The sequence below is a fragment of the Phyllobates terribilis genome, unplaced genomic scaffold (genome assembly GCF_046119375.1).
Source record: "Phyllobates terribilis strain yellow unplaced genomic scaffold, ASM4611937v1 Scaffold_7__3_contigs__length_470593459, whole genome shotgun sequence".
NCBI lineage: Eukaryota > Metazoa > Chordata > Amphibia > Anura > Dendrobatidae > Phyllobates > Phyllobates terribilis.
Genome location: NW_027362767.1, coordinates 75497189 through 75523765, shown reverse-complemented (window position 1 = coordinate 75523765; position 26577 = coordinate 75497189). Strand labels below are relative to the sequence as shown.

The following is a 26577-nucleotide window of genomic DNA, read 5'->3' as shown; positions in this document are numbered from 1 at the left end:
CTCACTTTCCTTTCGTCATTCAGCTTGTTAACGGGTAACTCCTATTAATATTAATCCACGTCATTACTTCAGTTGATAATAGAAGCCATAACTTTGTGGTGTATTTAAAGGGTGATTGTTGGATCACATAAACTTATGGGTTCTGTTAAACTTTCCTTTTAAAGGGATTGTCTCGATTTCTTAAATGGGTAAAATTGGAAAGTGTTTGTAAAATCAAGCAACTTTGCAATTTGCCAGTTACTTAAAATCCTAACGTTAAAGTTTTCCGATTTCTGCTAAGGCTACCTCTGAGGTCTATCAGCAGAGACCGGTTTCTTATGCAAGGAGCGCGTACTTGCAAGCCTTTTTGGAATAGAGGTTGTAAGTGCTGCTCTAAAGCTGACCAGATCGCTGGATCTGGCTAGTGCCAGTCTCCCTGTGCTACTCTGCTTGCAGCATTGGAGAGTGCACAGATCGAGACAGCGACGCGACCATGTCACTGGTTTAAACTGCCAATTGGGAGCGCACTGCCATCAACAAACAGGAAGTCATGAGGCAGAGGAGCGGTGCGCTCTTGAAGAATGTTGATTCTGGCTAGCTTCAGTGCTCCTCTGATGGTGCCGAGATAAAGCTATCTCTGCTTGCATCATTGGACAGTGCACAGTTCGAGACAGCAGCGCAACCATGTCATTAGTTTTAAACTGCCAATCATCAGGATCGCACCGCCAAGCAGGAAGCTGTGAGGCAGAGGAGTGGTGCGCTCCTGAAGAAGGTTGATAAGGCAATATTAATATTGAAAGAAGAAAAGCTAATACATTTGTTACATGCGGGTCCCACCTAATGGGTCTTGCACCATTTTCCAGACTTAACCATGTTTTAACTTCCCAGATGTGTTTTCACAATTATTGCCCTTTTAAACCTGCCAAGCAGGAAGCTGTGAGGCAGAGGAGCGGTGCGCTCCTGAAGGTTGATAAGGCAACCCTTTTTAATATTGAAAGAAGAAAAGCTAATACATTTCTATTAGATACGTGTACCACCTTTGGGTCTTGCACCATCTTCCAGACTCAACCATGTTTCAACATCTCAAATTTTGTCTTCACAATTATTGCCCTTTAAAATCTTCCTTTTATTTTTCTCTCTATTTGTAGAAAGAAGACCTGCACAACCTTAAGAAAGCACAATGGAGTTTTACGAGCATTTCATTATCCTGGTCCCACTGGTGGTCATTTTGGTCAGTGTCCTCTTCTTCTGCCTCTTCATGAAAGAGACCTCTTACGATGAGGTTCTTGCAAAACAGAAGAAGGACCTGAAACTCCCTCCCGCGAAGATTGAAAAAAAGAAAGTGGAGAAAAAAAAGAACAAGAAGAAAGAAAGTCAAAACGGCAACCATCATGAGTCTGATTCCGAAGCGCCCTTACGTGACTTTGATCTGGGAGACGCTCTGTCCAGCGAAGAGGAACACGTTGTCCCGGCTCCTGTACTTCCGGCAGAGAGCACTACCAATGTCAGAGAACGGAAGAAGAAGGACAAGAAGCAGCCGAAGCCAGTGGTAGAGGAGCAAGTCCACAAGGAAGTCAACGGGACAAAGCACCCTGTGAAGAAACCCGAACCTGTTCCCGTGACAAAGCAGCCGACGCCACCACCACCTGATGCTACTGGATCCAAGAAAAAGCAGGGGCAGAAAAAGCAGAAGAACGGGCGCGGTATGTAGGGTGATAGATACACCCTCCACTTAACAGGTCCCTCACCGATGACTGTACTTCTTGCTCGGTCTGGATGGACATGGGACCAACACATCACTGTTATAGCCAGTGACCACATTTCCATCCAGAATGATCAGGAAGCACAGAGACTGGTGGGGAACCCATTTTTTTCCTCTGCCGTCTTCAGAAAATAGACCCCAATGCACATTAAGGAGGGCCAGTCAATTGCAGTAAATATGTAATTTTATTGTCATTTCATCTTGTGTAATTGCAGCTGTTCTCCTGTTATTTTTCTTTTGTTTCTGCTCCTCTCCGTTGCTGAGATATGGCCCCCTTTTCCCTGTAAATACATCTAGTCTTGTTGGCCAACTGGGTGTGAGCCTCAAGAAGACACCCACAGGAGAGTTGAGGACCACTCCCACTTGTAAAATAAGACTAGATTTGTATATAATGAAGAGAGGGCCATATCTCAGGAACAGAGAGGCGTAGGAACACAAGAAAAACAACGTCTGATTCAGGAGAACAGCGGAATTTATACCAGGTTAAAAAGCCATATATGGCAAGTGACAGATCCATTTGGTAATGAAGTTTAGCTCATATTTATCTAACTTATATGGCTCCATTAAAGACAACCTGTCGGCAGTCCTGACACATCTGTTATAGTAATTACTTGTACTCCCTATGAAATCGCAATTCTGGGGCATCTTTTGTTAGACCTCCTCCATTCTGCTGTTCCTCTGTTAATCCTCTTAGAAATTTACAGGTACATAGACAATTTGGCGTCACCATTCCTCTTGGCATAGGGGTGGTGCCAGTTCTATTTGGGCAGTGCGTGGGGACGCATCCCCAAACTGGTAACACTGAGCTGTCAATTTATTCATAAATTTCCAGGAGGAGTAAAAGAGGTACGGCACAATCTATAGTTTTAATATGCTCCAGGGTTTTTATTTCTTGGAGAATACAAATATTTATTGAATTCCCTTAATTGAGGAGTTGGATTAGGAAGTGTTTAACCAAGTGAATGTAATATTGCAGCACATATGGCGGTTACAATCTGTACGTTGAGGTTCTCTATTCTGTAAGCGCTTAGTAAAGCCGTCGTCACTTAAATTGTGTGGTCATTAGCAAAAGTCCTTTTCTTGGCGCTAAGACGACGAGAGGAAGTGGTGTGTCATGCGGCATTATGCAGGATAAGAAGTGGCGTCATAGATAATTATGGCAGGAAGATGTTACTAGCACCATAGGAGAGCATGAACCTGCACATGGACGCCTGGTTGTAAAAGGAACACTGCCAAAAAGTACAAAATCTGCAGCAACTTGTAATCCTCTTTTTTTTTCTTTTCTGTCCTTTTAAGCAGGAAGGAGAATGAAGGATTTTATTATGTTTCTGCTTGTGATCCAGGCCGCAACTATTTTATCTCCCTCATCTGCTAAATATTGTTTTTTGGGGAAGAAAGAAAAAAAAGTTATTTTCAATAAAGTCGAAATGCGATAGTTAATCTAGGTTTGGGAAATGTGTTCCTTTCTGTTCATTATTACTTGTAAAACTTTCTTGGTTGGAAGTGCAGAATAATATGTCGCTCATGTTTTGCTCAGATGACTCCCCGATCGCATCGGAGCCAAAAACCGAACAAGTTGTTCCTTCTAAGAAGCAGGAATCCATCATTCCGCTGGCCGAGGTGAAGCCACAGGAATCTGGGAAGAAGACTGCACCGAAAAAGAAGCAGAAAGTAGAAAGTGGTATGTAGTCTGGGAGAGTGGAGGTAGAATGGCACAGACTCTTTGGTGTGCAGAGTAGGCAAAATTACTTCTGTGTGATTGAAGGGTGGGGGGATCTGGCAGGTGGGACCCCCACAAATAATGAGAATGGGGGGGACCTCCAAGCCCTTTGTTGGACTGAAGCATGCGCCCTGCCACTTTTCTTAATCTATGAGACTGACTTAGATAGCGGAGTACACTGGCTTCACCGCCTCTCCACTTAGAGAACTTTAGGGTAACATGGGGAGCGATGAGGCTTCTCTCGTGCCGCCGCCGCCACCAGCCAGCCAGGCTTCTCTCGCGCCGCTGGCCAGCCAGGCTTCTCTCGCGCCGCCGGCCAGCCAGGCTTCTCTCGCGCCGCCGGCCAGCCAGGCTTCTCTCGTGCCGCTCCATGTAACTGACAGGTCTTTTCAATAAGTGAACATAGGAAGAGAGGTGCGGAGAGATGTGGGCTGGGGGCGGCAGCGAACCACACTTGTCTACCCTATGGTCTCCGGTTGTATCTTTAAACTATGTGTCTCTGAAAAGCTGGAGCTGACATGCAATCGTGCATCCAGTCTCTGATTCTTGCTAACTGGTTCCTATTAAATTGAGCACCTTGCACTTCTATTCTTGTGATCAATGGTGGTTCTAGCAGTGGGACCACCATCAATCAGACCATTGTCACCCATCATGTGGACCTTTTTGCTCCGTGAGAGCTACATCTGGTAAACTGTAATGTGGGTCAGCATAGTACTGGGAGGTCTGCAATTATTTCTGCTGGTTAGGTAACCAGGTCTGGTTTCTTCTGTTATATAGCAAAACTCTGTCTTTTAGTTCCACCCCTGGTAGATGAGCCGCTGATCCATCCAACAGTATACATCCCCCTGATGGACAACTCGGACCAAGCTGTGGTGGAGAAGAAAGAAATGGCCAGTTCTGAGAAAGCCATGATTACCGAGGTAGTACAAAAGAGCGGGGGCAAGAGAGGGAAGAATGCTACCGACAAAGGTGAGCGCAAAGGTAACTATGCATTTTTTAAATTTTTTTTTACCTAAATATTAACTCAGATCTTCCGGATTGTATATTGGAGCCGTCTGAGCTGTAATATTTGCACAGTGTCCATCCATGTAATGCATAAGGCCCTCTGCAAGAAAGATTCCCATTATGGCTCCTAGCGGGGGATCCTGATCAGGGAATCCCGTCTCCCATCACCTCTCTGTTAATCCAAAACTATTCAATAAATGTGTTTTTATAAAATGTTTTTTTTTTAAGAAAATGCAGAAGTGAAGTTTAAAGATTTCCTGTCAGCCATGAAAAACCTGATTGTCTCAGAAGATGAGGCCATGTCTGTGGTGGAGATGCTGAAAGCCAAGTCCACTTCTGTGCAGGAGATGGTGAACAAGGTAAGGATGAAAGTACCGATTGACGTTTTTAATGTAAATTGTACATGTACGTCACTGGCAGCGTCCCTGCTTTTGAAGCAGGCTCACACTCTGAGCCCGCATCTTTCCCTGCATTTGATGGCTGATTTAAAGGGGTATTCCCATCTCCAAGATATTATCCCAATATGTAGTAAGTATAATAATAATATTAGAAAATACCTCCAATTAAAAATGTAGTATAGTTATTCTGATTCACTTTGTCGCTTACCTTATGTGCAGGCATTGCAGTAACTTGGGTATCCATAGTTTTGGCCACTCATATGGCGAGTTAGTGGTTGTAACCATGGATACCTAAGTTACTGCAGTGCCCTGCACATGAGGTAAGTGACATAGTGAATCAGAAGAACTATACTACATTTCTAATTGGAGATATTTTCTATTATTATTATTATTATTATTATTTAATATTATTATTCCTACTACATGTTGGCATAGGATCTTGGAGATGGTAAATATCCCTTTTAATCGGCTATCAAATGCCTTTAACTTAGCCGCAGGTGGATCTCAGATCCATCCGCTGCTGTTAACCAGTTAAATGCCGCTGTCAATCACTGACAGCGGCATTTAATACTCGCAGACAGGAAGTACGTCATTGATCCCACCCATTGGCGCCCATCATGTGATGGTGGGGTGCCGATTGGTTGGGCAGCATTCTGTTTAAGAAATCCCCTTTAAATGGTATTTTCCATATCGTAGAAATAATGCAAATATCCAAACTTTGAAATCCCTTTTTTTTTTTTCTATGGTTGAGGATACAACTTCTTGGACCTCCCACCAGTCCTGAGAATGGAGGGAGGGCAGTGAATTATTTCTTGCATATTCTCATGATCGGAGGGCAGCCCTTAGGTCGTACCCTCACCCTCAGAATTCTGTGCATTATTGTTCTGCCCCTAAGCTTGATTGTAGCTGGTTTGCGCAATTTTTCCCAGACTCTGAGCAGTAAAGCAAATGCCTGGGATCTACGTTCAGCCCTTAGTCAGCAGTGACTACAACCCGGTGTTTGCAGATAGTATAACACTTGCGCTCAGTAGTGTGGGTGGGTTTCCCTTCTATTGGGGGAGCTCCAGCTTTGTATGTGGTCTTGTGCCAATGTATGTAGGAAGTAACCGCATTCATCACCTATTGTTCCATGTTATTATAGGCAAGTGTAATGGGAAGAACTGCAAACACTAGACTGCATGAATCATTACAAACCGTACTTAATCACCCTCTTGGTAAATTTACCAGTAATTTCTTAAATGTTTTTTTATTTTTTCAGGCGAACAAGGGCGACTCCGCCGCTTTGCATCAGTTACAAGAAAAGGAAAAGTTGCTTTCTGCTGCTAAAGATGAAGCTGTGTTAGTGAAGGACCAGTGCAGACAGCTCACGCAGGTAACTTGCTGCCCCTCTGGGGTGTAAAGTATCATTGTCAAGCTTAAAGAATCAATTGGAGCTGTGTAGTCATGAACTTTGAGTACCTAATAGGACCATCGGTCATTGTAACCCTTCAGAAAAATGGTGCTCAGACCGCTGATATTGTTTGCAGCGCTGACGTCACATTGACAGTGCTGCAACCAATATCAGCGGCTCTGCCCGAGTTGGTTGCTTTAGCCGCTAGCGCTGTTGATGTGACTTCTGCGCACAGGAGACTCTGCACTGGACCCAGGGAGGGTGAGTAAAGGACAGTTTGTTTTAACACAAACTGCAGCCAGCCAACGTTTTTTTTTTTTTTTTCAAAACCGGAAAACTCCTTTAACTTGCTGTCGAGGTTTCCCAGATTTATTAGGGTCTAGTGTTTTGGATTTTACACGATGGACTGGGACTTTTGATGTGATTTGTCTTTTTGTAAATTATAGGAACTGGTAGCGGAGAAGCAAAAATCAAACTTGGTGGAAGCAAAAGCGAGAGAACGCATCAGCCTGTTGGAGAAAGAACATGGCGTTTTCCAGACCAAGATCCATAGTGGTTATCAGGAAGCTCAGCAAATGCAGCATAAAGTAAGGATCAGAAAAAGTAATAAAGCCATGCAAATAGCTAAGACGTAGCCATGGGCGGCAGAGCATGCCTAGTAATGGCTGACCCTGAGCGTGCACGCTTATGTTCCTACAATGGATTTGCACATAATATATTGCTCGGTGCAATAATAATAATCTTTATATAGCACTAACATATTCTGCAGCGCTTTACATACATAATCATCACTGTCCCCATTGGGGCTCACAATCTAAATTCCCTATCCGTTTGTCTTTGGAGTGTGGGAGGAAACCGGAGAACCCGGAGGAAACCCACACAAACACGGGGAAAACATACAAATTCCTTACAGATGTTGTCCTTTTTGGGATTTGAACCCAGGACCCCAACTCTGCAAAGCAACAGTGCTAACCACTGAGCCACCATGCTGCCCAATAAAAAATAGATCCAAAGCATTTGCTATCATGACACTTCTGCCCCGGATTATAATAGAGGGGTCACAGAACTGGTCATTATTAGTAGTGTAATGGGGTGTACATGAAACCTAATGCAAACTCTAAGCGACTCTCGGCACAAGCCCTATTATATGTGCTGATGTACTCTGCCTTTAGCCCCTAGTTCATGACCCTTTATTCTTTAACATCCCAGGCTATAAATACGTCTGTTTACCATGCCTGACATTTTTCTGCTGTTTAAAAAAAAAAAAAAAAAAAAAAAAGTAAAATGTTGAGGCGTGCAGGAAATTGTGTCTCCTGTTACTTTCCATCCCCCATCCTGTGCATTCTCCATTCCTGACCTGGATATGCAGCGGGGGATTTTCTGGAATGAAAACCTGCTTCGTGTTACAGTGACAAGATTTTTCTATATCTCATTCACACAATAATAATCTGCAGCGTTAAAGGGGTTGTCCAGCCTTAGGCTCCAAGTCTGCAGTCACTCTGTATGACTGCAGACTTGTGAATCCTCACAGCACGCACACTTTGATGATTCTCCGTGGGCGGACGGTCATGTGACCACAAGTGTGCAATTTGCATAATTCCAACTAGACGTGTCCGGCCTTCCTCAATAGGCTTGCATTGAATAAAGCTGTTCATGTCTAGTTGGCATGTGGCCACGCTCCAGAGAATCCTTGCAGCGTTTACAGTGTGAGGATTCAAATAGGCTACAAGTCTGCAATCACTCTAAGGCCTGACAACCACTGCCGACATCCACAGCCTATCGATTTACACGCTTTGCAATGCAAAGGATGAAGTTTTCATTTTTGTTGAAAAATTTGCACAATTTTGTGCATTGGAAATAACCTCTATAAACAGCGCTCCCACAGCGCTTTAATTGCCCTTTAATTGCAGGGTGTTTGTCGTGGCACACTACTTCTTGTATGGTGGTAAGCAGAATGGACAGACGTCTGGTAGTGTTACTTGCAGTGAGGATCCCGCTCCGTCCATCACCTTCACCTCCTTTGTGAGCTCTGCCTTGATGCATCCTCGTTCCTACTCCTTAATGTCCGCCCTAACCCTGCTGCCACTTTAAATAACCCCACACGCAGATGTGACATTTATAGCTTCGGACTGAATCATGGCTCAGCTTCCTTTTTAATACCAAAGCAGAACGTAAGCCGAGAACAGATGGTGCCCCCGAGACATCCTTCAGCGTACCTGGCTGTGTAGATATGCACTTATAAATAACCCGTGACCTCCCATGGATACACGGGACCGCTCTGTTATTTCACAGGGGGGAGGGAGCAGATACAGGAAATCACACAAAGCTGAGGAGTGAGAGCAAGACTGCAGCGTTTTTTTTTTTATGATCCGGGTTCCTTTAAATATTTAAACTTTTTAAAAGTTTTTGGACTGCATATAGAAAACGATGAAACTTTATTATGATTATTTTAAAATCTGATACCATTCAAATAATAAATTAAAAAGTCAGTTTTTTGTTTTTTTTTTACATTTTTTTTGTCGTAGTAGAAGAATGCTCGCAAATACAAAAAAAAAACAACATTGCTATATAAATTATTAGAAAATTGGAAGCTTGTTCTTACCGTAAAAATCCCTTTCTCGTCGAGGACACAAAATTGTGCGTATACGCCCCTACAGATGAGACTAGGTAGAGACTCCTTACCCTCTCCTTAGGAGAGTAAGAAAACAACAAAAATGATTTAAGAAAGAGATCCGATGCTCAAAGGCATTCCTATCCCAGGAATGAATAAAAATGGAAGATACATGCTGCCCGTGGATCATGAAAGGAGCAATAAAGCGAAGCAATGCAGGATCCCTTACTAGGGGCGCCGCCTTAGGGAGGGCGTCAGCTTGCTTATCCAGTGGGTCTCACATTGGATAGAGGCAAGGTTGTGGCGAAAGTGGGCTACTGACTAATTAATTTCTCCGAAGATGGAAGGGGACCTCCAACCTTTTGGAGGAGAGGCGTGTTCTTGTTGGGATGCTCCCACTCCCAGGGGAGGCAGACGAGAGCACGTAGCTCCATAGACTCCAAATATATGCAGAGCTCTTGACTAATGTATAGTCTGCGAATCGTATTTTGTGTAGTCTTAAATGGTGATCTTAAGTCATCACGTACATATGACTCCCATGCACTTGTATTGTAGTTTCAGCAGGTCCGCGAGCAGCTGGAGAGCCAGATCAACCACCTGAAGCAGGAGAACGGCATTCTACGAGATGCTGTGAGCTCCGCCAGCAACCAGATGGAAAGCAAGTATGTTATTCTCCTGTGTAATCTTTTAATGCCACTAACGATCCTAATACTAATAATACTCGCTGCTTTCGTCGTCTTTTTTTTCGTTCTGTTTCTAGGCAATCCAGTGAGCTCACTAAGCTTCGGCAGGACTATGCCCGACTTGTCAAAGAGCTGAATGATAAAAACGGTAACCTGGCACAAGAGGAGATGCAGAAAAAGAACCACGAGCAGACGATAGCGGGACTGAAGGTGCGAAACGGCTCGATGTTCATCACCTGATAGGTCTGATCGTGCCGATACTAATCGGGTCTTGCAAAAAGTCTTTCATGCGGTTGTACTGAGAGTCGACTTTTCTGTTATAGGAGTCATGTTGGTAATGCAGGCGGTATGGAGTATTCTAAGAAGAACTTGAGTTGTCCCACTTAAACTAGTATCCCTTCCTTCCGCAAGACATAATCGTACGTCATGGGGAGGATGAGGATTTATAGAGCGGTCTCAGGCGCTGAGCCTGCTGTGCACAGGGCAGGTGCACACCGATCACTGCTGTTTCAACAATGTCCTACCATGGCAGCCAAGAGCCTGCTGAAAGCCCCCGCTGTCACCTTTATGGTCCTCCTGCCATAGGAGAACGTTTTATGTTATGTATAGCAATACCAAAGTATTGCAGTGTATACCTCAAACGATAGCAGATGAACTATAAAGAAAAAGGTAATCTTAAAGTTTTTAGTAATATGCAAAAAATAAGAATGCGTAAGTTTAAATCACCCCACCGTTCCCCATTAAAATTGTGTAAAAATAAATAAATAAATAAAAATAATAATAAAAAAAAATAACGTATGTTCAATTTTGACACGTTGATATTCCGATCTATTAAAATATACATTTATTTAACACAGCAAATGTTATAAAGAAAACCCAAAAACGAAATGCTAAAATCCCTGTTATATGGGCATTGCACTTCACCAAAAAAATAAATAAAAAGCAATAAACAAATTGAATGTAAACCAAAAGGGTAAAAATAATAAGTCAGCTTGGTGCACGAAACAAAAAAACCATCCCTCCCACTGGTCACTACACGGAAAAATTAAGCTGAAATTATCTTGCCACAAACCACTTTTTTTTTTCTCTTTCTTAGTGAAAGCCTAAAGAATCATCTAGTGGGGTCATTTTTATCGTACACTGAATGACTTAAAAATAAAACCATGGTGGAAATGAGAATTGGCTGTGTCTTTATGGGATTAACTGCTTCCAAAAAGCAGAATGGATGGAGCCGCGCGTTTAGACTTCCACTTTATTCTGCAGTGATAACTGTGCTAGTGACCTCTGTTCTCCTGATATGTAAGAGACTAAGGTCTCATTCAGACGTCCGTTTTTATTGTACGAGTGCTCCTTGCTGTTTTCCTGGATAACACTTATCCCTATAACAGTCTATGGGGCCACTCGGATGCCCGATTTTATTCCCCTTGGACCGAGCGGTCCGTGCAAAATCACGGAGACATGTCCGATTTTGATCTGAGTGTCAGATCAAGCTCTGCAATTCTATGGGTCTGTGAAAAAATCTGACAGCACTTCGATGTCATCTGAGTGCGGCCCGATTTTCGCGGACTGTTGGATAGAAATTGGAGAACATATTAGTCTTTCTCATTCCTGGAAAAAAAAAAAACAAGAAAAAAAACGCTCAGACCAAACCGTGATGAAACTTTCTCCATTTTTCTCGTATGTGAAAAAAAAAAACCTGATATGAATGAGGCCTTAGAGGGTGTTATTACTTTAGGTTCCATGAGCCACCCCTTTCCTTTCTGTCATGCAAACTACATGTTAGCTGCCACCCACAGATAATCACTTCTGTACCCAGATGGCTAGGGGCTGCACAGAATGGCATCACAGGCTGAATGTGGACCCAAGGAAGTAAGTTACGCCCCCCCATGATTTATAACAAGGCAAATAGAGGCACATTTCACCTAACCCAAGTGCCATGTTAAATGTGACATTCTGCTTTATCCATCTGCTGGATAACAACAGAATCAAAGAGGTCCTTCATTCCTACTACAAGAATTCCATCCTTGGTATTGGTGATTGTGTGGCTATATCATGAGCGGTACTGAGGGGGGCACTCGCTCTGCATTTCTGACTTACTTCTATATGGTACAAAACTTTACTATACAACCCCTGGCAAAAATTATGGAATCACCGGGCTCGGAGGATGTTCATTCAGTTGTTCAATGTTGTTGAAAAAAAGCAGATCACAGACATGGCACAAAACTAAAGTCATTTCAAATGGCAACTTTATGGCTTTAAGAAACGCTAAAAGAAATCAAGAAAAAAAATGTGGTACTCAGTAAGGGTAATTTTTTGCAGACCAAGCAGAGGGAAAAAATTATGGAATCATGAAAAACAAACACACAAAAGAACACTCCAATACATCACTAGTATTTTGTTGCACCACCTCTGGCTTTAATAACAGCTTGCAGTCTCTGACGCATGGACTTAATGAGTGACAAACAGTACTCTTCATCAATCTGGCTCCAACTTTCTCTGATTGCTGTTGCCAGATCAGCTTTGCAGGTTGGAGCCTTGTCATGGACCATTTTCTTCAACTTCCACCAAAGATTTTCAATTGGGTTGAGATCCAGACTATTTGCAGGCCATGACATTGACCTTATGTGTCTTCTTTCATGGAATGTTTTCACAGTTTTTGCTCTATGGCAGGATGCATTATCATCTTGAAAAATGATGTCATCATCCCCAAACATCCTTTCAATTGATGGGATAAGAAAACTGACCAAAATATCAATGTAAACTTGGGCATTTATTGAATATGTAATGACAGCCATCTCCTCAGTGCCTTTACCTGACATGCAGCCCCATATCATCAATGACTGTGGACATTTGCATGTTCTCTTCATGCAGTCATCTTTATAAATCTCATTGGAAAGGCACCAAACAAAAGTCCCAGCATCATCACCTTGCCCAATGCAGATTCGTGATTCATCACTGAATATGACTTTCATCCAGTCATCCACAGTCCACGATTGCTTTTCCTTAGCCCATTGTCACCTTTGTTTTTTTCTGTTTAGGTGTTAATGATGGCTTATGTTTAGCTTTTCTATATGTAAATCCCATTTTCTTTAGGCTTTTTCTTACAGTTCGGTCACAGACATTGACTCCAGTTTCCTCCCATTCGTTCCTCATTTGTTTTGTTGTGCATTTCCTGTTTTGGAGACATATTGCTTTAAGTTTCCAGTCTTGACGCTTTGATGTCTTCCTTGGTCTACCAGTATGTTTGCCTTTAACAACCTTCCCATGTTGTTTGTATTTGGTCCAGATTTTAGACACAGTTGACTGTGAACAACCAACATCTTTTGCAACATTGTGTGATGATTTACCTTCTTTTAAGAGTTTGATAATCCTCTCCTTTGTTTCAATTGACATCTCTCGTGTTGGAGCCATGATTCATGTCAGTCCACTTGGTGCAACAGCTCTGCAAGGTGTGATCACTCCTTTTTAAATGCAGACTAACGAGCAGATTTGATGCAGGTGTTAGTTTTGGAAATGAAAATTTACAGGGTGATTCCATAATTTTTTTCTCAGAATTGAATGATTCCATAATTTTTTCCCTCTGCTTGGTCTAAAAAAATTACCCTTACTGAGTACCACATTTTTAATCTTGATTTCTTTTAGTGTTTCTTAAAGCCCTAAAGTTGCCATTTGATATGACTTTAGTTTTGTGCCATGTCTGTGATCTGCTTTTTTTTCAACAACATTAAACAACTGAATGAACATCATCCGAGCCCGGTGATTCCATAATTTTTGCCAGGGGTTGTATATCAGGATATGAGGCATAAGGTGGTTTAGACTCTTTGGGTCCTAATTCCAACTTTTTATGTTTTATCTTTGTTCACAATCTGAAGATCTGTAGATCTTTGCTGCTTTTAGGTGGAGGTTGTAAGCCATTTTTATGATTTTTGTTCTTTGCTTTTTAGGCTCAGAAGCAAGAGGCAGAACGGAGATGGGAAGAAGTTGAAGGCTACCTAAGGAAAAGGATGTCTGATTTAGAAATAAGCCAGCAAGGTCATTAGTTTTTTTGCGAATTTTTTTTTTTTTTTAATGTTTTTGGTATACAGTATGTTGTGTATATACAATACACATTATGGTTTTTTTGTGTTTGTTTTTTTAACAGACTTCCAGGGAAAGCTGATGTCCAAGGAGGCTGAAGTCCAGAGCTTGCACAGCAAACTTACAGACACAATGGTGACCAACCAGCAGTTGGATCAGAGAGTCAGGCAGCTCATGAATGAAGGACAGAACGAGGGCCTTCAGATGCAGGTCCAGGTACTGTCTTATGGAGGTCTGACAAACCCTCATATTCTCTTTTGCATGTGGTGGTCTTACGGGCCCCGATTTCCCTTGTGATGGTTATTCTACCTCAAACATTAATCTTAGTTCACACGCGAATTATATGGATCTTGTTCTTTTTTTTTTTTCTTCACTCAAAATTGGTGTGGTAAAGGAAAACCTTCTCTGAGAAAAAGCTTAAAGGGCTTGTCAGGGTTTCACGAAAGTCTGCAGTCTTGTGATCTCTCGCATTGAGCACAGCATGCATTTCCAGTGCCGACATGGAGAACAAGCGATTACGTGACCACAAGTATGTGATATGAATACTCCTGGCCACATTCCGACTAGACTTGTATGGCATCACTCAGTTCACTTGCATTGAGCGAGGCCGCGCACGTCTAGTTGTAATGTGGCCAGACGTATGCAGGTCTCAAACTAGAGCTCACATGATGGCTTGGTCTTGACATCGGCATTGGACAGACCTCACAGCGCTCGTTGTGCACAATGTGAGCATTGACAAGTCTGCAGACTTTTGTGAAAGCTCTGGACAACCCCTTTGGCAGTGACACAGGTCTAGCAGCCTTAAAGTCACCATGCAGCCCCAGCCTAAATCAAGAGTGGTGGCGGAAAACAGATCTCTTGATCTAGTGTGAGCTGCCTGGAGTGGCTGCCATGTGTCACATCATGCTTAAATGTCCTGTTTTATTTTCCTTACGTGAAATCGTCTAGTAGTTTGTTGCTTTTTTTTTACCATGTAGTTATTTCTTCCCCTTTTATACATTTTAGGTGTTAAATTAAAAGCATGCCCATTATATCATCCCTGGAGAAACCATGGATCTGTTTAGATTGCACAGGAAAATTTTGACTAGTTACAAGATGCTGGTGTGATGTTTGTGATTCCCCCTCCCCACCACCACCAAAAAATAGTTTTTAAAGAGTTTTCTGGCATTACAATTAAAGGGGTTCTCCAGGACAATTTTATTTTATTATATTATGGGCCTAAGGGCTTACGGTCAGATAGCTGCTAACTACCTGCCTGATGACCAGCGCAGCGACTTATCTTCCGCTCTGCTCTGTTGACGGATTGTGACTGATGATGTCCGGCTGGTTGACAGCCGCTGAGTAACTGCATGGAACCGGCTGTCAATCATCATGGTGCCAGCACTCTCGACCCGTCGACAGAAGAGCCCGGAAGAAGGAGCGCTGCTCAGAATTTCCGATGTATTAGTGGAATTACCCACCTGGAAAACACCTTTCTAAAATGATCATTAACCAGTTTTCTGTGTTGCCTTTTTATAGCCTTTGTTTTTCACTGTCTGACTGGCTGCAGAATGAGTTGGCTAAGAATGGTCAGTGAGCTCATTATGATTGAGCAGTTTGTAACTTTTATCTGTCTCTTATCTTCTGAGCTGATTTATGACCCCATCAAAGTTCAGCACAACTTTTAATCTGGTCTGCGGTCATAAATCAAAAAAAAAAAAGGTTAATAAAAGACAGACGGATAAGAGTTACAAACTCTCCATTAGATCGAGCCCACTGATCGGTTCTTTAAAGAGGTTGTCCACTGATAGATCAGTGGGGGTCCGACCGCTGGGACATGCACCGATCGGCATAACAGGGAACTTTTATTTGCATTAGAATGGAGCTCACTCTCGACCGCCACTGCATTCATTCCCTACAGGGGCCATTAAACGCTGCGCTCTATTTCTGGCGGCCCCATAGAGAATGAATGGAGCGATGGTCAGGCATGTGGAGTTCTGCAATGTAACGGGGATAAAAGTTCTCTCTTCTGCTGACTGGTGCAGGTCCCAGCGGTCGGACCCCCACCATATTGTAACATGGATAGTAGTTCCCCCATCTGATTGGTGCAGGTCCCAGCGGTCGGACCCCCACCATATTGTAACATGGATAATAGTTCCCCCATCTGATCGGTGCAGGTCCCAGCGGTCGGACCCCCACCATATTGTAACATGGATAATAGTTCCCCCATTTGATCGGTGTAGGTCCCAGCGGTCGGACCCCCACCATATTGTAATATGGATAATCGTTCCCCCATCTGATCGGTGCAGGTCCCAGTTGTCGGAACCCCGCCATATTGTAACATGGATAATAGTTCCCCCATCTGATCGGTGCAGGTCCCAGCGGTCGGACCCCCACCATATTGTAATATGGATAATAGTTCCCCCATCTGATCGGTGCAGGTCCCAGTTGTCGGAACCCCGCCATATTGTAACATGGATAATATTTCCCCCATCTGATCTGTGCAGGTTCCAGCGGTCGGACCCCCACCATATTGTAACATGGATAATAGTTTCCCCATCTGATCGGTGCAGGTCCCAGCGGTCGGACTTGTAGTTATAGCACGATTCATTTGTATATTTTCTCATTCATTTTAAGGATTTACGAAATCAAAACGATGCCCTCACCATGCAGGCGCAGAAATATCTTTCTCAGATGCAAGCTCAGGTACCAATTGTGTCCTAGTATTATATCTGCAGCACTGATGATATATATTTGTTTCGGATGAGACCACTATAAAGTCCTCCCCTAGGGAGCCTGATGAAAGATTCTCGTACATATTTGAAGGTCGGATGGCATGTGGTTGTCTTAAAGTACCAGTGTCCCGAATCTGTATATTGCACCTGCATCCAACTGGAAAGGACAGCCGGGAGGGGCCTATGGGGAGAGTCCTGTCATTCTGATGCACTTATCCGACTTTGCTTTCCTTCCAGTCTTCTATATAATTTTTTTTAATTGGTTGTAGGCAGGAAATACAGATTTAAAAGAATAATTAACGTAGAAATGAACAATAACATCGGATAGAAACTATTTTTGTCCATTTGTTATAATTTTTGCCTACGCTTGAAACAGTCTTGTAGAAATCCCACAGACCTGCTGATATATTCTGTTTATTTGACTGTCTTGGAGGCGGAGCTTAGAAAAAGGGGGGAGGCTTCTGCTGCAGTCAGTTGCCTTACAGCAAGACACAGGGCAGAAAAAGGGGCACGTGGCGGAAGCAAATGGGAAAACTATCAGACCCATTGATCACATTTTTGGGGGATTATTTCATTATGTAAGAATGTCATTCTTTGCTGATTTTATTTTTTTTTTACTTAGTCTTCTGCTTCAGTTATCGTGGATGAGTTAAAGAAAAAGTAAGTGCTACCAAAATTTTTCTTAATGGGGTTATCTGGTGGGTGTCATATTAAAAAAAAACAACAAAAAAAAAAAACGTACAGCATCTAAAAGAAAAGTCCCTTTCCGATAGATTGTAATCTTCTAATAAACAATCACCAGGGGTGTAATTATTGTGGGTGCAAGGGTTGCAGGCGCATCTGGGTCCTGGAGAATAAAGGGGCAATACTTTTTAAAGACCTGTGGTAATGGGGGGCCCTGTTGGAGATTTTGCATTGGGGCCGGTAGTGTCACGTTATGTCACTGACGAGGACTGTACTAACCTCATATCCAGCGATCATGTTTGACTCGTTGGTGACTATGAGAACAACCATGAAAATGAAGTAAGAATGACCCCTGTGACGTGCACGTGGGGTCACTCTAGGGGGAGTCCCATTTTTCTTTTTTCTTTTGAGCAAGTTTGACCTATTTTTCTATATCTTGAGTCCTTGACAGCACCTCTACTAATTAAAGAATAATACTAAAAGGCAAATTACCTTTTGCTTACGGTCCAATAGCTTCTTCAAGGTTCTCTGTAAATGCTCCTCCATCTGCACACAATCTGTCATTAGTCAAGGGTGGGGGAGGAGGGAGAGGCAGCTGCAGGTTTTCTTTTAGTAAAACACCATGTTTTTTTTGGTTCTAACCTGTTATCGTCTTAGGGTTGTAGAGAAGGAAATGGAATTAAAACAAAAGGAGGAATCCTTGGCTCTTGAGCGCGCTAATTCTGCAAATAACGGCGAAGAACTCAAGGTAAGGAAAGTGCTGTGCATGCATATATTGTGGGAGAATTTTCTAGGCATGCTCTGTGATCTGTTCAGAGGTCATTGTGCATGGAGGGGGAGGAGGTGATCTGTGATCCTCGCTTAGAATGAATGGTGGATCCTGTAGTCTGTTTTTAGAAACATTTCATTGTAACCTGTCTGACTGCAAAAAAGTCATCTCGGCAGGATAGGAAGTGTCAGGGTCAGAATGAAATCTATTGGATTTCAGGATTTACGTATATATTTTCAAAAATCCAGCAGATTGTTTGGTATATTTTTTTTATGTATTTTTATTTTCCTGAAAGCAAACCCAGGTTATGTGATGTATATATAAAATATAGCATATGCGACATGGGGATAATTAAGAAAAATATTCTTTAAATATATGTGCCATAAAAACTTAATTGGGGTTTAAGGGCAAACGTCTTTGGGGAGAGTGACATGCCAGTGCAAGGAGACTTATAGGCCGTGCAATGCTCCTCTGGGAAATTACATATGCAAATTGTCTCTTCAAAGAGGAAGAGGACTTGAACTCTAGTGCCACCTATTGGAAGTAGCAATCTTAAAAGTTCATATCGATCCTTAAATGAGCCTTGCCATGTGACTTGGTATTAAAGCGCAAACCAGAATCTCAATTTTCAGACACATGTTTTGGGGTGTTGCCCCTCGTCAGTGCAAAGTATGACATCTGGTGTTTGGCTGTATGAGAGGCCTCTGACTGGTATTTAAGGTGTAATGGCTCTCCTTGCGTAGAGTGACATACCTGTCATGCCATTGTAAGGAGACTTATAGGCCATACAACCATGCAATGCTCCTCTGTATGGCCTATAAGCAATTGAAACAATAGGTTGTGTTTTTTTTATAGGTTTGGATATCCATAGAATGGTATGTAATCACTTGTTTTTTATTGCAGGATCTTAGGAAGCAGAATGAATCACTGACTGTTCAAATTCAGAAGTACATTGCACAAATACAAGCCCAGGTAAGAGCAGTAAGCTGCTGGTCTGTAGACTCTTCTGCATGATGTGTCTTGCTGAAGCCTTAGGTTTGTGAGACCTCTTCCACCCTTAGACTAGCCCTCTCCTCTTCAGAGTTTTGGGTTTCTACCGCTTTCCATTTTTTTGTGACCGAAACCAGAAGTACACAGGATGCTCTGATGGTTTTCCTACTTGTTAAAAAAAAATCACTTTTGATCTTCTAAAGGACTTGATGGTTGTAAGGCGATCCACGAGGATGACTCGAGTCCATCCATTTGCCCGCAACGTCTTTCCAATCTGCTCCTTAGACGGGGGTCCTGAACGGCATCCCTTTTTCTATTACATCCATATACCCTAACTGGGCTTATAAACAGGCATCGTCGTAATGAGACCACTTCTATAAGAAAGTCTCGTGGTTTTTTTCCTGGGGATTTTTTTGGGGTATACACAGCTTTCTAAATAATTGATCCCGTGATCCTGAAAACTTCCAGGATGCATATTGGTGAACCTGAGGAGTAGTTGACCACCTTGTGAGCGAGCTGAGGGGTGCAATGCCCAAAATTGTATTGTTCATTATTGGAAGTTTTAGCTGGGTTGATTTACACCAGAATTCTTCATTTTTCAGGCTTCAGCATCGGTTATTGCGGAGCAGCTGCAGAAAACGTAAGTGGATTTGATGCAGTTGGTTCAGCCTTGTCCCAGCATTTACTGTGACAAAGGAGCTCTTACAGAAACTTCAGAAGATTGACAGACCATTTTTTTTTGTTTAAGAAAAGCAGAATTTTATGAATTTAGCTTTTCTTTGCTCGCCGTAAAGGTTCTCAAATGGGAATGAGGGAACAGACGAGAACCTACAAGATGCATCTTGCTGGAAGGAGTGATCATCACATCACTGATACCACTATTATATATGTCGCCAACTTTGGTGATGTACTCAATACTATTCGCATTTCTGCTCATTCCCACCTGTGTCACTTTCCGAGGGACTTTCTGGAGAGCCATATATACGAGGTGGTCTGTGGCAAGCATAATGGGACCCAGGCACTTTTCTTGGACTCATTCCTTCAGTTGGAATCCATTTCTGGAAGACCATGAATGTTACTTATATTTATAGCTTATATATATATATATATGTGTTTCTTGTGCCGTCTCGGCCAGTAAGAAGTATTTTATATTGTCTTTGCAGCATTGAAGATAAAGACAAGGAGATCCGGCAGGTGAAAGATGCTGTAGCTCTTGAACAAGCCAATTTTGCAAACAGTGGAGAAGAACTAAAGGTAATGTACAAGTCTTGGGAATAATCTAGGAAAGCATTTTAAACCTTAAAGGAGTTGTCCAGTGAAAACTTACTGATCGATGGTTGTCCAAGCGCTGACCGCTGTCTGGCAGAACAGAGAATTGTAATCCCAGTTACAAAATCAGGTCAGACCCCCGACAACCACTCCATTCATTCTCTATGCCGGAAAAAGACAGGCGCAGCACTCGACAGCCCCATAGAGAATGCATTGAGCAGCAGTGCCACTCCATTCGAATGTGTATAAAAGTGACCCGTTCTGATGTTCGGATCCCCACCGATCAACACGTTATCACCAGACAACCCCCTTAAATCTTAGTTTAGGCTGCAAATAAAGTTGTCTGCACATCCATGTATCCAAAAAACATTTCCACTTTACAAAAGAATGAAATAAGCCTATACTTTTAAAAGCCTTCAAACTTTGTGCTAGAACTTGAATGACTCCATACTGTAAATTCTGTGGTAATCTAACGAAAAATCAGTTAAATGTATAGAATGTACAGAGTTGCGTCTCCTTGGAGTTCTCTCCATATAGTATGCTGTTAGAGTGTTTCTGTAGTATTTGCCCACCTCTGTTTTCAGTCCTTTTATGACTGATGGTCTCGTTATGACATTGCCGTCTCAATCTCTTCCAGACACTACAGAGAGAAAACATATCACTAAAGACTGAGCTGCAGGGCATTCATGCTGCAAAGAGTGAACAGGTAAGGAGGGTCCCAATGTTTACCCCAATTTCTTTTTTTGAGACGGACGTCATGTGAACACATTTTAGCATCCAGATTATGACTGCATGTGTTGGCCTCAGGCCAGATTCACACATCCATGTGTCGCTGACTGTGCTCGGACCACCTGTTACTCTCCTGATCCGCACTTGACCGCCTCCTATATACCTATGAAGCTGTTGTGGACGACCTGTCTGTGACACATGGATGTGCGAATGCAGCGTTACCCGGTTTTATGACCTGCGCTAATAGTATCATCAGATTTATGATATTGGTCCTTAAAATCAGTAGACTTTCCATAAAGCCAGAACTTTTGGGCCATGTCGTGGATGCTATAATGACAGTCACTAGATAGTAGAAGTTTGTTCATACAGGACGTGTCCACTGTGGTAAAAAAATCCTCCTCAAAAGACATCCTCAGTTCTTTTATTTTAGTTACTTTTTATTTAAAGAGGTTGTCATTTTTCAGCTAAAACAAATTGTGTTTTTATTCACAGACCCCAGGTTCAGTGCTGAGTCTCTGCCGCTGCTCATAATTGGCTGCAGCGCTGACGCTACACTGCAGCTTATGACTGAGCTCAGCGACTCACTGATTGGCTGCAGTGTTCATGTCACATTGGGGACCCTGGGAGCAGCGATGGAGACTCTACACACCCCAGAACTGGGATTTTTTTTTTATCTGATCCTCTCGGATTGCTTTACTTTAGTTTTCACTGCCCATTTCCTTGCCTTTTATATAAGCTGTGTGTTACCAGCAGACTATAATAAAGTCTTTCTATTTTCTGTTTTCAGTCCGCTGCTGCCCAGTCACTGGAGAAATTGGAGAAGAGGTATGTGTATAACAGGCTGCAATAGTAACCCCAATACTGATTCTGTTCTATGTGGGTAATCTGCAAATAAATGAATGTGGATGGCTGACGTCGTCACGTTTCTGCTCATAATGAGTTACTTGTAGAGATGGATGATGATTGGGATCACTGCACACACTTCTCCATGATAGGTTGTCACCCAGATTTTCTGGTACCTGAACAGCATATCTATTTAGACTGAGCCACAAAGATCCCATCTGGTGTCCTGGAGTCTAGGAAAAGCTGGGCTGTCATCTAACTTTAAAGGGAATGCGTCATCTAAAATAACCTAGCTTTTAAATTCATGTTTTACTTTAAATGGTTGCTGGAGTTGGTTGCTGGAGTGGGTTGCTGGAGTTGGTTGCTGGAGTTGGTTGCTAAAGTGGAAACACATTAATAAGAAATCATGCAATTTTCTGTCTTGCTCCTAGGCCCTATTCTAGCTCTTTCTCTAAAGATTTTTCAGCAGTCTCATTATCTATTTTAAATTGATAGAAAATATCTATGTACAATTGATGACACAGGATCCACCGTTCACAATAGATTGTCACAGCTCACCTCCTCCCCCTCAAGTACAATGACTGATAACCTCTATATACAGTAGATAACACTGGATCCACCATTCACAGGAGATGATATGTCATTGTACAGGAGGAGCCAGTGTGCTGTGATAACACCTCTATATACAGCAGATAATACAGGATATACCATTCACAGTATGTGATGTCACAGCTCACCTCCTCCCACTCACTTTGCCCTAATAAGTGCATGCTGATTGCATCAGTACTGTTCTGTACAGTCGGCGTCGGCCTTTTTATTTCTTTAATACACATATTGCGATATGTGACTATCACATTTCACGTCTGCTGCGCTGCTGTCATTCTGCAGACTTCTATAAACACTAAACTATGGAGGGCACCATCCAAATCAAAAAGGGGATCAACATGCTGCACACCACATAAATACATGTGAAAAAAGGGGAAAAGAGGTGTGCTATGAAGCAGTGATCACCCAGCAATACTTCAATAAATTATCAAACGTTATAACAAGTGACAATAAATTTTATTCATTACAAATATAAATACATACAAACAACGTCAAAAAACCCAAATTGCTAAAACACAAGTAAAATCAATATAGTGGGGTTACCCACTAATTTGAAGCCCACCACGTGTAGTGGCGACACGCGTTGGGCACTGAATGCCCGCCTGCTTCATCCCAGCATAGGATTTTGTGCTCAGGGAGGTGATTGATCGTAGCGTTATTATGTGCAGGAGGGATACTTACAGCATGAAAGGGTTTTGTATTTATATTTGTAATGAATAAAATTTATTGTCACTTATTATAACGTTTGATAATTTATTGAAGTATTGCTGGGTGATCACTGCTTCATAGCACACCTCTTTTCCCCTTTTTTCATTCTGCAGACTTCTATTCTTCCCCATTGTCTATTCTGTTCCCTAAGCAAAATGGAAGGAGACAATTCTGTTGTGCTCCTAAATTTGTTAGTTCGTCATTTAGCCCCGGGGTCATGAATGCTGTGTGTGCGGAGATTATACAGCATCTATAATACTTTCAGACGGTTACAATTGTACTAAATGTGTCTTTGTTCTTGACTTCCCTTAGTGTTGGGGAAAAGGATGGTAAGATCAAAGCTCTGGAAGAGAGACTGGAGGCCGAGCTTGTGAAAGTGACCAGTACCATGGAGGAGCACAAGGTATATGCCGCTTCCCCTATAATTCACAGCATTATTAAGTGAAAGTGGTACTCTGTCCTACATACAAGCACTTTGGGGGAAAAATAGCTTTTACATGTCAGGAACTGGGAGCTGCTGATACTTAGCGACTTTCTGCCCTAGTTCTTCCCTGCGCCGGGGGGCTCTGGCCCTCTGGTACCCCTCCCCTGCGCCGGGGGGCTCTGGCCCTCTGGTACCCCTCCCCTGCGCCGGGGAGCTCTGGCCCTCTGGTACCCCCCTTTTCTCCCTCCCCTGCGCCGGGGAGCTCTGGCCCTCTGGTACCCCGCCCCATCCTCGCGCTGGGGGGCTCTGGCCCTCTGGTACCCCTCCCCTGCGCCGGGGAGCTCTGGCCCTCTGGTACCCCCCTTTTCTCCCTCCCCTGCGCCGGGGAGCTCTGGCCCTCTGGTACCCCACCCCATCCTCGCGCTGGGGGGCTCTGGCCCTCTGGTACCCCTCCCCTGCGCCGGGGAGCTCTGGCCCTCTGGTACCCCACCCCATCCTCGCGCTGGGGGGCTCTGGCCCTCTGGTACCCCTCCCCTGTGCCGGGGAGCTCTGGCCCTCTGGTACCCCACCCCATCCTCGCGCTGGGGGGCTCTGGCCCTCTGGTACCCCTCCCCTGCGCCGGGGAGCTCTGGCCCTCTGGTACCCCCCTTTTCTCCCTCCCCTGCGCCGGGGAGCTCTGGCCCTCTGGTACCCCACCCCATCCTCGCGCTGGGGGGCTCTGGCCCTCTGGTACCCCTCCCCTGCGCCGGGGAGCTCTGGCCCTCTGGTACCCCCCTTTTCTCCCTCCCCTGCGCCGGGGAGCTCTGGCCCTCTGGTACCCCACCCCATCCTCGCGCTGGGGGGCTCTGGCCCTCTGGTACCCCTCCCCTGCGCCGGGGAGCTCTGGCCCTCTGGTACCCCACCCCATCCTTGCGCTGGGGGGCTCTGGCCCTCTGGTACCCCTCCCCTGTGCTGGGGAGCTCTGGCCCTCTGGTACCCCACCCCATCCTCGCGCTGGGGGGCTCTGGCCCTCTGGTACCCCTCCCCTGCGCCGGGGAGCTCTGGCCCTCTGGTACCCCCCTTTTCTCCCTCCCCTGCGCCGGGGAGCTCTGGCCCTCTGGTACCCCACCCCATCCTCGCGCTGGGGGGTTCTGGCCCTTTGGCTCCCCCTTGGCTCTCTTGGTGGTTTTCATTTTTCATAGTCTGCTGTCATAAGTCTTACTAATAAAGGGAACGGTTTTGATGCATCAGGGAGTTGCCATGTAGGCCGTTATCTTGCTATTTATCATATACGTGTGCTGTACACATGTGCCACATTATTAAACGCAATTTCCTTGTGATTTCAGACTCTACAATATCTCAATAATGAGTTGCGGGCCCAGGTGCAGAAGCTGCAGGAACAGTCTCAGGCCCAGGTAAAGCTGGGCTTAATGACACAGATTTCTGACTAGTCGGGCAATCTTGCAGATGATGAAATTGGTCACTTACACAGATTTCTCCTTAGGTGACAACCAATTCTCTTCCTTACCTGTTAAAATAAATCTTTTCTGTTCTTCATAATGGAGCTGGCTGTCACATATCCTCTACACAGTGATTGCACGCTACAGATTAATTGTTTTAGCAGATTTTAGCAATCAATTGGTTATTTACACTCACCAATTTAGATTGCCCAATCAGACTAATATCACAGATTGGTCAGATATCCTTACATGTATAAGCGCCAGAGATGATTTTGTACTTGGTATGATTGTATGGCGGCTAATTATTTGCTTTGTCACCCTCTTTAGACAAATAAAGAAGTTCTTGTCCAGATGGAGAAGAGGTAACTGTCTGTTCCCCCCCCCCGGGCTATTATTCACTTTCTTTTAATGTTTTTAATTTTCTTTACAATTTTCATTGTATATATTGGATGGGGAGATATTAGATACATTTCAGTTATATTAGCTGATGTGGGTTTGTTCATTATTAAATACAGACTTATATTTTAGGAAATTGCTTAAGTGGCAATTTCCTAATATATCACAAGCCATTTTATCATCTCCAGACTGCAATTCCATTTTCTACAAATTATGATTGCCCAGCTGACGTTACATTCGGATGGCTAGTAGTGACTGCTTTGTCTGTAGTCTGAATATTCACTTTCCTTACGGCACAATGTAACATCTGGACACTTCATTTCATTTTATTTTTTTTAAGCATTCAAGAAAAGGATGAAAAACTCAAAACCGTTGAAGAGTTGCTGGAGACGGGTCTCATAGAAGTTGCAAACAAAGAAGAGGCTTTACGGGTATCCGAGAGCATGCATAAAGTAGAATTCCATTAGTCCAGTATCTAGACAGTCTGATAATCCAGCACTGGCACAGAAAAACTACAAATCATTAGAAGCCATAAATATCCACTTCTGAAAAATTATAGCAGAGTTTGTTTGCATACATTATGGTCTTTCTAAACAGTTTGTGATCAGTTGTACATATTTTTCGATGGCGGTCTGATAATCCAGAATATCTAGAAACTTGCTGACCCTTACAATTAACCCCTTTATGACATGATGCGTAATAGTACGCACCACGTCATAATCCCCAGCTGACATATGCCCGCAACAGCCGCGGGTGGAATCGCGATCCACCCGCTGCTGTTAACCAGTTAAATGTCGCTGTCAAACTCTGACAGCGGCATTTAACAGTGCAGCAAGTGCGTCACTGACTCCGCCCATCGGTGACCCCGTGACATGATCGCGGGTCACCAGTGGTTGGCATCACAACCCGGGGTCTGCATTAGACCCCTGTGGTTGTCATGTCCAGATTGCTATGAGCGCTGCCTAGTGGTCGGCGCTCATAGCAAGTGAGCTAATCTGCCTCATACAGGCAATCTGCTCATCGCCTGTATGTCGCAGAGCTGATCAGGCAAGTGCTGCTTCTAATCTCTCATGTAGACTATTGAAGCAAGCAAAAGGTAAAAAAAAATAAATAAATAAAAAATAAATAAATTAAAAACATATAAAAGTTGAAATCACCCCCCTTTCGCCCCATTCAAAATAAAACAATATAAAAAAAACCCACTTAAACATATCTGGTATCGCCGCGTTCAGAATCGCCCGATCTATCAATATAAAATAAGAATTAATCCGATTGGTAAACGGCGTAACAAGAAAAAAATTCTAAACGCCAGAATTACTTTTTTTTGGTCTCCGCAACATTGCAATAAAAATCAATAACGGGCGATCAAAACATTGGATCT

The 26577-nt window shown here is 43.4% G+C and overlaps 1 protein-coding gene across 8 annotated transcripts in view; it reads left to right on the top strand.

Annotated features, from left to right (window-relative positions):
* Positions 1-26577, top strand: part of KTN1 (kinectin 1) — a 93638-nt gene that overhangs the window by 22961 nt on the left and 44100 nt on the right. For 4 of the 8 annotated variants that reach the window (XM_073638789.1, XM_073638788.1, XM_073638787.1 and 1 more), the window contains exons 2-23: positions 1128-1682; positions 3279-3422; positions 4257-4430; positions 4695-4825; positions 6123-6236; positions 6701-6841; positions 9421-9527; positions 9626-9758; positions 13493-13580; positions 13690-13841; positions 16242-16310; positions 16962-16999; positions 17681-17771; positions 18696-18764; positions 19385-19422; positions 19946-20036; positions 20689-20757; positions 21568-21605; positions 23250-23340; positions 24687-24755; positions 25128-25162; positions 25537-25627. In XM_073638789.1, coding sequence (XP_073494890.1) covers positions 1160-1682; positions 3279-3422; positions 4257-4430; positions 4695-4825; positions 6123-6236; positions 6701-6841; positions 9421-9527; positions 9626-9758; positions 13493-13580; positions 13690-13841; positions 16242-16310; positions 16962-16999; positions 17681-17771; positions 18696-18764; positions 19385-19422; positions 19946-20036; positions 20689-20757; positions 21568-21605; positions 23250-23340; positions 24687-24755; positions 25128-25162; positions 25537-25627 — 2496 coding nt within the window. In that variant the 5' untranslated portion in view covers positions 1128-1159. Of the gene's footprint in view, positions 1-1127; positions 1683-3278; positions 3423-4256; positions 4443-4694; positions 4826-6122; positions 6237-6700; positions 6842-9420; positions 9528-9625; positions 9759-13492; positions 13581-13689; positions 13842-16241; positions 16311-16961; positions 17000-17680; positions 17772-18695; positions 18765-19384; positions 19423-19945; positions 20037-20688; positions 20758-21567; positions 21606-23249; positions 23341-24686; positions 24756-25127; positions 25163-25536; positions 25628-26577 lie in introns of all 8 variants that reach the window. The other 4 variants (XM_073638784.1, XM_073638786.1, XM_073638785.1 and 1 more) reach the window with 1 other exon arrangement.